Source organism: Brachyhypopomus gauderio, chromosome 4 (assembly GCF_052324685.1).
Source record: "Brachyhypopomus gauderio isolate BG-103 chromosome 4, BGAUD_0.2, whole genome shotgun sequence".
Lineage (NCBI taxonomy): Eukaryota > Metazoa > Chordata > Actinopteri > Gymnotiformes > Hypopomidae > Brachyhypopomus > Brachyhypopomus gauderio.
Genome location: NC_135214.1, coordinates 28,387,729 through 28,397,567, shown reverse-complemented (window position 1 = coordinate 28,397,567; position 9,839 = coordinate 28,387,729). Strand labels below are relative to the sequence as shown.

The 9,839-nt window shown below is 38.0% G+C and overlaps 1 protein-coding gene across 1 annotated transcript; it reads right to left on the bottom strand.

The window, feature by feature from the left end:
- Window positions 1-2,332: 2,332 nt before the first annotated feature.
- On the bottom strand, window positions 2,333-6,587 carry ptger4a (prostaglandin E receptor 4 (subtype EP4) a). Its single transcript, XM_077003561.1, has 2 exons — window positions 5,319-6,587; window positions 2,333-4,992 (listed from the first exon to the last, which is right to left on the bottom strand). The coding sequence occupies exons 1-2, from the start codon at window positions 6,069-6,071 to the stop codon at window positions 4,420-4,422; spliced, it is 1,326 nt and encodes a 441-aa protein (XP_076859676.1). The 5' UTR covers window positions 6,072-6,587; the 3' UTR covers window positions 2,333-4,419.
- Between the last annotated feature and the right edge of the window lie 3,252 nt (window positions 6,588-9,839).

Sequence of the window (9,839 nt, the reverse complement as noted above, 5' to 3'; positions counted from 1 at the left end):
TTGTTGCGTTCATCTTCACTCGAGCTCCCGCTTCTGCTCCCCTGCTCATCCTTTCCTTCATCTTCATGTTCTTTCTTACATTTCTTCCCGTTCTTGTCTTTCTTCTTGCTTTTTTTGACAGTTTCACTCTTCTTGCTTGTCCTCACATCAGGCGCATCGCTGTCCGTCTCTGTCTGCCTCAGGCTCTCCTGTCTCTTTCTACTTTTCCCCTTCTTGGTCAACTTTGATTGTTTCTCCTCCTCCTCCTCGTCATCCTCCTCAGTTTCGTCCGCCTGTCGCGTTTTTTTCCCCTTTGAGGGCATCTTTAATTTATTTACTGCCTTGTAACTTTAACTGGCGGCTATGTGTCCAGTGAAGGACAGCCCGGCTGACCTGTGATGCTGGGGAGACCTGCCAGAGGGTCAGGTCATGGAGTAGGCGCTAGGCCTCCTGGGCACCAGAGCGTTCTCAGGGCCTTCCCCAGCCTGAGCTGTAACAGTCTCTGGGCTCATTAAAATTTACCACCTCTGAGTCATGTGGACACACTCTGGAGGAGGGCTAGACTGAAAGAGGAGTTTCCTTGTCAAACTGACTGGCAGGGATAATTGTTTCAGCAATAAGGGGGGATATCTATACACTTAAATTTAAAAATTAATTAAAAATCTTATACTCTTTCATTATTTTCTATCTTCAGCTTTCCAAATACATTATTAATGTAAATTAATAACAATAATATGTAGAATTATTTTCCATTATCATGCAAATAAATTAACATTTTTGTACTATGAAGATTGTGATCTTACAGTTATTATATATTCTGCCAGATGGTGGAGACATTCACCAGAGGTCAAATTACTAAAGACTTGCTGTGTTTTTCAGCAATGATAAAATTATTGTACAGGCTTTTTTCAGCTTCTGAAAGGTTATTTTCAGCATCCATTTGTACATTTGCCCTATTAACTTTATTCAGTTATAATTCAAGTAATGATCAATCTGAGAACAATTACAGAGGCTAGACTGGAAATCAGGTCAAATCAGGCCTTTGATATGGCGTGAAGGAAAGAACTGGTGAGTGAAACAAATGCTCACTGTACCCGTATGGTTACTTCTGTTCTTATAATTACACTGTGATTTATGTTACTTGAAGGACATTAGTACACATTAGTACACAAAAATTTCATCACATAATACTTCCTGTATATCATACCTGGGTCAAGGCTATACACAATTACAAAAACACGCGCGCACACTCACACACAGATAAACTATAAAATGTAATTGATTTCTGTATTTGTTAAATACTTTCTTCAAATTGGAATGTTATTAATGCTTCCATTTTCGAAAACGTTTTACATTCACCCCACTATTTCAAAGCAACATCAATATTTTCTAACATATAAAAATGCAAAACAATGTGCAGCAATACTTGACCTAAGCTAATTACCTGTAGGGCAGCACAATTTTAATGGGCTAATTCGCTTGACCTGTTGAAACTACATAAGAGCCACCGCTAGCTACAGCCGTGTAGCTACGTGTAGCACCATTAAAGTGGCAGATGGCTGTAGTGCTGTGTTGCCCGGGGGCATCTGTGCACTGCAGCGGTCTCGACCTCGTCTCCAAAACAGGTTTCTTATCTTGACGCAGATAGATCAGCCAGGGGAGTATTTTACCAAGTGTGTTTATTTTTACTCAAATATAGGACTGTATTTTATGCATCATTGGCTGCTATATATATTTTTAATTACATTTGACTTTCTTCTCTTGTGTTAAGATTTTGACACCACAGAAATCTAGAACAAAGCAGAAATTGCTTGGTGTTTGTGGTCATTTCAGGCCTTGTGTGTTCTCTGAAATAAAGTTAAAGCTGTGGTGATGTATTACCTACATAAAAACATTCTTTTTCTAGTTTTGCGCTGACTCTTTAACAACATAACCTTTACAGAGAGAAATATGTCAGGGAAGGACAACATTAATGCCACCAGAGCAGCCCTCTAATGTCAAATTATGAACAATCCATCACCCTACAAACCCATTGAATGCTTTTGCACAGTGTGTGTAATTTCCTAAAGCAGGTTGTCTGTCCTTTGTAATTCTATTCTGGTGACTAAGTAGCTTAATCCATTACACCATTGCCATTTCAAGGGAAATCAGTGATGGTGGATAATGTGTAATTTGTAGATAACATTCGTCATCATTCATTTGAAGGCCAGCTCTCAACCATTTTTTTCTTTAATCATTAAAGTTCGATAAAGCTGCACTTTTTGCAGCTCATCTGGTAGAACAGACTAGTAGAGCAAAGCCCTAACACTATGTGTTGGATTCCTGGGACTGAGAAAAGATTGCTGAGAAAAGATTGTGATTCACACGGGAATGATATTTATAAACAATAACAAGAGTGTGCTTAGTATGGAAACTAGCTTTAACCAACATGATTCAAGCAGTTATGTCCCCATACCAAACTTTATATATGTTTTAGAATTTGTGGGTCCTGGAGGTTAACAAGTTACTCGCATGAAACTCTGGAAATGTCAGTTTATGTGTCACTGGTCCTGGCTGGCTCTTCAGCTGGGAAGCATGAGTTGTGCTGTCTGCTCATACTCTAGATGTAGTCACAGACAATTGAGTCTTGGGCCAAAACTTTCAGGCAATTTTACAGACAAGAAGAGATTAAAAAAATAAGAATCAAGACCATAAATATACTTGATCTAAATGTTTATAGGTATAGCATAATGGAAACATAAATCACTGTGACTTCATATTAAAGGATTTTTTAAATGAATCAGAACTATGTATATCACAAATATGTTTGAATTCTTCTGTAATAATGTGCAAATATAGAAACTAATTGCATTTCCCAAGTGAATAGAGAAACATAAACTCTAATATATATATTTTTTTCCATGTCTTTGATATTTGATAAGCACCCGAGGAGTAGTTTGTCCAACAGAGACCCAAATCTCATACATATTTTCAACACTCTACTGAAGGCTAGGACATTTGAGAAGGACACAGAATGCTTGGCATTTGGGAATTAGTGGGGATCCTTATTTGATCAACAGTGCATTTTATCCCTATAAAGCAGCATTAACATCAGAACTGGGCAGGGAAAAAATAGCCACTAGCTACCATTAACTACCAACTACCAAAATTATCTAAGAAGTTTAAAAAGTGAGAACAATGCTCACTCTTTTAAACTGTTTAAACAGGAATACAAGACAAATAAACAATTGTTCAAATATACAGTTTTTAGACATCAGTAGTAAATCGTCAAATATTTTTTTTTTACATCCATATACACTCTTCTAAGGTCACATGATTAGGCACAACTAGGCAATTCCACTGCCACAAATAGTAGGATAGTGTAATACCACTACAAAGAGAGTCAACCCTCTCCCTTTGTATAGTACATACTTAATGAGTCAGTTTTGAAGGCTGAGGTTCATCAAGTATAGTAAAGTCTGCAAGAATGGCATGAAATAACTGCTCATGAAAGCTTCCCTAACTAGTCTTTATTTCACTGATAAATTAATGACTTCATTAGAGCAGCTTTAAGCTTATTAAAGCTTATGTACAGTACGACTAAGACCAAAGAAGATGACCACTGATTCTGATTCACAATGTGTACTTATGTCTTCAGGTAATATGATGCTGTCTTTTACAAGATGTTCAGGTTCCTCAAGTTCCTTTTGAAGGTGCATCATATGCTGTAATCTCAATGCTTGTCGAGGCTTTAATGGTCCCATTAAGGTAACATTGCAGATCACATGTATTAATTTATTCCAAAAACAAGACTGTTCTTTTGGGAGCTGGATTCGCGCAAATATTTTTTTGCTTGGTTATTTCCAGTGTGGTTCACTGATGATCATGACCTGACAAGTTTGAACCTTGCTGGAAAAATAAACATGTTTTCAGTCTATATCATACTTGGCAAGTTTGGAAAGTTTTGTAGAGTACCCTTCTGTGAACCTGACCTGACTGGGCCTATTTATTTTATTTTTTTATTTGTATTTTTTTGCAAAACATTTTTATTTTTTTACAAATTTACACGCAAAGTGCAGTTTTAGTACTTACAGCAATATTTTTAGCTGGACTTGATAGACTATTGATGCTGTTACTGCTCTCAAATCAAATATACACGTATGGCATTTAGCGTAACACTTTCATATAAAGCAGCTTACAATTTTGACCAACTTGAAGCGAGAACATAAGCAACTGAGAGCTAATGTCCTCAGACACCCACCATTGATACCTGGAGGCTTAAACCAGCAGCCTTGTGATTAGTTGTCCAGTACCACTGAGGTACCCCTGCCCTACAGAGCAGAGCATAAACAAAAGGCATTTCACAGCTACCATTAATATGGTGCATTACCCTTTTCAGAACAAAATGTCCATGAACACTGTCAAACTGGCTTAAGCATGCTGCCATATTTTGCTGTAGCGTTAAATACCTTTTTCCTGTAAGTTCACATTGGATAAAGTGACTTGAAGAGGTTGGTCTTTTGAGCAAGGAGCATGGGTGGTATTGGTTATGAGGCTATTGTTTGGGCAGGCTGCAGTTTCACTATCTAGGCTGCTCCTATTGGAGAAGTCTGGGCTGAGGTCTTTGTAGGAGTGGCCTACAGATGGGCTGGACCCATGCTCACTAGAATGACGGACACCCAAGGAGACCTCGTTGGCTTCAGTAAGATAGAGAAGAATCTGGGAGGCGCTCATGACTTCCCTAAGGTCATGAGACAAAAGAGATGGAGAGTCTCGGGAGCCGATGGATGACATTTGCTGAACCTCCATACAGTGAAAGTTGTTTTGTCTCTGCTGGCCCTGAGCCCCGATCTTGCAGAACAGACACTTGATGTTTTCAATAAGTTTCATGAGTACTGTTTTTCTGAGTAAGATGTAGATCCAGGGATCCAAAATAGGATTGGTTGAAGCAAACCGAATGGCCAGAAGATCAGGGTTTTTATCCAGCCTTATCTCCACGGGAACTTTGTACATTTGGTTGACAAACACCTGCACCTTTGGATAGAAAAAAGAGAGAGAGAGACATACAGAGATGAGATATTTTTAAATAATGGGGAAAAAAACTTAGCTGGCACCTGCATAATATGCTAATACTAAAGAACACTTGACTGCTTGTCAAGTTTTGAAAGGACCTTGTTTTATGATAGCAGGGTAAAATCCATCATAAAAAAACTGTAACACGTTATGGCCCTGTGACGCAGTCTAGTATGAACACAATGAACACGTTTTTGCTAAACGTTCAGTTAATGTATGGAACATTTTTCCGTTTAAATAAACACCTTGATATAAAAGAGAAACAAACCAGGAGACGAGAAACTTACGACAATTGGAATGGAGCAAATGAGGACCACGGCAGATGTAGCTATGAGCAAAACGACCATCTGGAGTTCAGCACCCGCCAGGCGTCCGAAGTTGCGGTTTCTGCCCGACTCCGACGCTCTTCCTTGGTCAGTCCCTAGCGACGTCCTTCGTACAAATCTACGGTGCATTCTGATCAACGCAACGCACACTAGTATATTACATATCACAGTCGACAGAATAAGAACAGAACTAACACCAGCATACATGTACGAGAAAGCAGCATGTGTAGTCTTGTTAGTTCTCCAGTCAATGAAGCACCAGGTCTGCGGATACTGCATCTTCACCTCACCAAATCCCATACTTGGCAAAGCGCAAAACAGAATGTTTGAAACGTAGATTGCGAAAAGCGTGAAACCCGCGAGTTTTTTGTCAACGTGGTCGTTGTAGAAATATGCGTGGTTGATAGCAATGTACCTCTCGACGGACATGGCACATATTATACTTAACCCTGCCAAAGAAAAGAACAGCAGAACAAATCCAAAATACTGGCACAATGGATCTCCATCCGGCCACGATCCTTTTACATAAGTTGCAATAGTTACAGGACTCGCGAGGACGGTCCCCAGGAGATCAGTGAGCGCGAGCCCACAGACCAGGGTGTAGAACGTGCTCTCTTTCTGCTCCTTTCTGGACTTGCAAAGCACGACGATGGCAATCAAGTTGCCTATCACACCAAAAATAAACATAATGGCAGGGATGGTTGGTTCCATCATGATAACAGTACTGTTGCTCGTATCTCTTGAATCTGATCTTGTAACTATGTTTGTATCGTTTGAAAAACTCCATCAACCGCCTCCCGTGCGCGTTATGCCATTTTCCAAAAAGAAAGCTGTGTATGTTTTGCGCACGCGGAAAAACAAGTTCCTGCAGAGGTTCTGAGCTTTTTGAGTGGATTCATTGCGACACCACAGCAGAAAGTTAATTCTTTTAGGCAGAAAAACCTCCACGAAAACACCTCTTCTCTTTTCGGTGTATGTCGTTTTGTGACGCCCAACTCTAAATTGAAGAAGGCACTTTGTACTTTTGCGTTGAAATCTGAACAATTGAACTGTTGCCCCGCCTCTGCCTTCGTTACTCGGATATAATAATGGAGACAATTAAAATGTTACTTTCATAAAAGTAAACGCACTTAAACATAAATGTTCGCGCTGCATTCAGTGGTGTGAAATTATTTCGCAACACTACATATGATGTGCCCTCAGACGGTATTTCCAGAGTGTTTTGGTAAATAAATATGACTTTTATCAAACAATAATCGGAAGTTCCTTCTATAAGTATTAAGAATGACAGAGCGATTTTAACTAGATAGATCGCACTAGGTGGGGCAGATTATAACACACCCATTTCTGTAGTTTATGCATAGTAACAGGTGTTCTCCGTAAGCCATTATTCTACTTTGAACCAACCAATAGGTTTATAAATTAAACCATTGCAGTACGGAACCAAATGTTTCAATGCTATTAAAAATCTAAATCACTCGAAGTTCAGCGCTGTGTTTAGGTTATGTTAGTCAAACTGACTAGAGTGTGTAACTTCATGGATTCCTGTTGTGTCAACTCTTATATAAGACAGATATAAGGGGGAAAAACTTAAAACTTAACCTTGCCTTAAACTTGTGTGCATGTGTGGGTCTGAAATCTTCTCTGTTAACAGGCTTTCAGACAGCCACATATGGATTTTCAACATATTTGCATAAGCATATAAAAAAACATTTTGCTTTAGATTTATATAGTAAATGGAATATGTAAGACAACATAACGAAATCAGAACTGGTGAAAACCACAGTTATGTAGTACTGAAGTTCTGAACACGCAGATACTGCATTGTGCAATGTAGCTCTTGTCTTGACAGTGAGCCAAGCTTCTCCGTGAAAGGTACAAAAGCTTTCAGTTTATCATTTGGGTGATCTTTTTTTTGTTCAGCCGAAGGCGATTCTAATTATAAACATAACAGCTACCTGGAGTCAGCTACCTAGAGTAGAGCACAATTATGCCTTTATAGTCGGCAGCATGTAGAGACACATTTCGTTGGCTGGTTTGCCAAGCACAGAGCAGACATTCCTATTTCAGTCTTTCATCCTATGTTTTTCTTTGAGATAATATGCATGGCTCTACCTTTAAAACATTCCTACCGTATAGTTCACATTAGCGAGCATATTTATCAAGGGATGTTGTTACAAGTGATAGATTGACACGTTTACTTTGACCTGGTCTAAACACATTGGCTCTTCCCGTAATCAGCAGAAATTTCTCGACTTTTTAGCTTTGATCCTCAAGGAATAAACTGGTATACCTTAGAAAATGTTGCTTTCTATAAATCCTGACAAAGATTGTTACATGTTTGAGTATCTCTTGAAAATGTTGTAAATTTTAACAATGACCCATTATAAAAATAATTACTTTCTAGATATATTAAAAGATTGGAATACATTACTTATACATGCTTTACTCTAATTCTCAGACATACTGAGAGGTATGAGATACATATCCCATATAAGGCTCAGGGCATAATTAAACAGTTTATACAATAGTTTATACAATAATCTAAGTGCTTTATTACAATCAACAAAGACAGCCTAACACGGAAGGGGAAGAGATCATTTAGAACTCACAGAGAAGCTTCCCAGCTGGTCTGGAGAGAAAGAACATATGGTGTGAAGCAGGGCACCACCTCAAACTCTCCACATCTAACATGAATCAACATTACACATTCAACATTACCTGCCATCCATGGTTAATGAGCACATTTACTTAATGAGTTTATTGAAAACCACAGATTTTATATATGCAGGACAAAGTCATCGGTGTAAAGGGAACATACAGTAATACCCAGTATTCAACTAGAAACGAATGCCCTGTTGTCTTATTAAATAATTCAGTGTTTACTTTGTGATGTCTTTTAGGTAATAACATTTAGGTGAAACATTGAGATATTCTTGAACAATAGCATCTCAGTTGACATCAATATTTGCATTTATCTTAAATATCACACTGGCATTGCATCTTAATGTGGTTACTGGGTGAAAGGGCCTCAGAACACATCCAACTCATTTAGGACATGTCAGCTGGGGGAAAGGCCACATACAGCGAGACATTATGTGAAACTACTTCCTGTGGGATATGCAGAACATCAAATTTTGATGTAATCTATTACACATTAAATCAGGTTATGTTACTAAATCAGGAACAGCTTTTACATAGTCCTTTAACTGGCCTGACCGCTCCTCAATCTCCACTCCCTAAAACATGATTGCCACTTCTGTTTTTTCCTTTTATTTAATGGTAATCATTCTACACTTTCAAAACAAGGCTATTATTTCCCCATCATCCAGATTTAGCTGCTTAAACTTGTGCAGTTGAACATACTGTTCTGTTCATCTTTGTTACTTTGCTTAATAAGTTTGATCATGTTTGAATAGCTGATATCCACATTTGAACATCTAATAATATGACATTGGTTTTTGTATACATAAGTAAAAGAAATGTATTTTACGATTTATAAAAAAAAAATTCCTGAGTATCCTATGCACAGTTCACATTTTTGTTTAACCTATCTCTCTAATCCCTCTTTAATAATAGTCAAAAAGAAGAATTTATTGTATTGCTAATGTGAATACTACATCTAATATTATTATTATACCCTCTCCTCTTCTAAGATAATTGATATAGGTCTTAGGGAAAAGAAGAATGAGCAGTTATACAATTCATCTACATGATTAATGCAAAACACTATGATGTCACCTCCATAAGTCTGTCACATCTGAGAATAGATATTTTAATCGGTGTAACATGATTAGATAAACCTTACATTTTGCATGAAAAATAAGTTTGATTGCAGCAATAAGTAAACATGAGATGAATGTTCTAAGATACCTTTGCAGTATGGCTTAGTGGACCATGTAATTTCTCTAAGTGTCCATTTACCAAGACAAATAAAAGTCTGAAATGTTTGGTATGTGTCTGAAAAATGTAAGAAATTAATTCTGGTCAGTACACCATTAATCTCTTGAGGCTCTAATAATTGACAAAAATGTAATAAACATCTGTATGATGAAGCCCTAAGACATATTTTAGGGGTCAGATTCATAATGCATCACCACCATGCTACACCTCTCAAAAAGTGCACCATGGTATTTAATTCCTATTCATTAAGTGGAAATAATTAGATTGTGCCAACTTACTGCTATGGCAAATTCACCTGTGCCCAAGGGGGAAGCCAATTAAAAATGACATATAAATGAGTCTATACATATTAAAGACCCATGACAGGAGACAGTTGACAGACTGACCCTAGTCGTGAGATCAGTGGTGTGCTGAAAACTGCCAGCTGCATAAAAATGAAATGCATTTATAATTTCCACAAAGCAGCATGGCTGTGCCCAGTTAATGACTTCAGTCCTTCTAAATCACCACAGAGCAGTAACACTATCTCTCCTCCTGTTCATAGTTCCTGTCACATATGTGTGCGTTTTATGTGCCTTT

What these genes read in the sequence shown, in the direction of transcription:
- ptger4a (XM_077003561.1), bottom strand. Translation starts at nt 6,071, where the DNA reads ATGATGGAACCAACCATCCCTGCCATTATGTTTATTTTTGGTGTGATA. An exon ending in TTTGCTCCATTCCAATTGTC is followed by an intron (nt 4,993 to 5,318) that starts GTAAGTTTCTCG and finishes TTCTATCCAAAG; the next exon opens with GTGCAGGTGTTTGTCAACCA.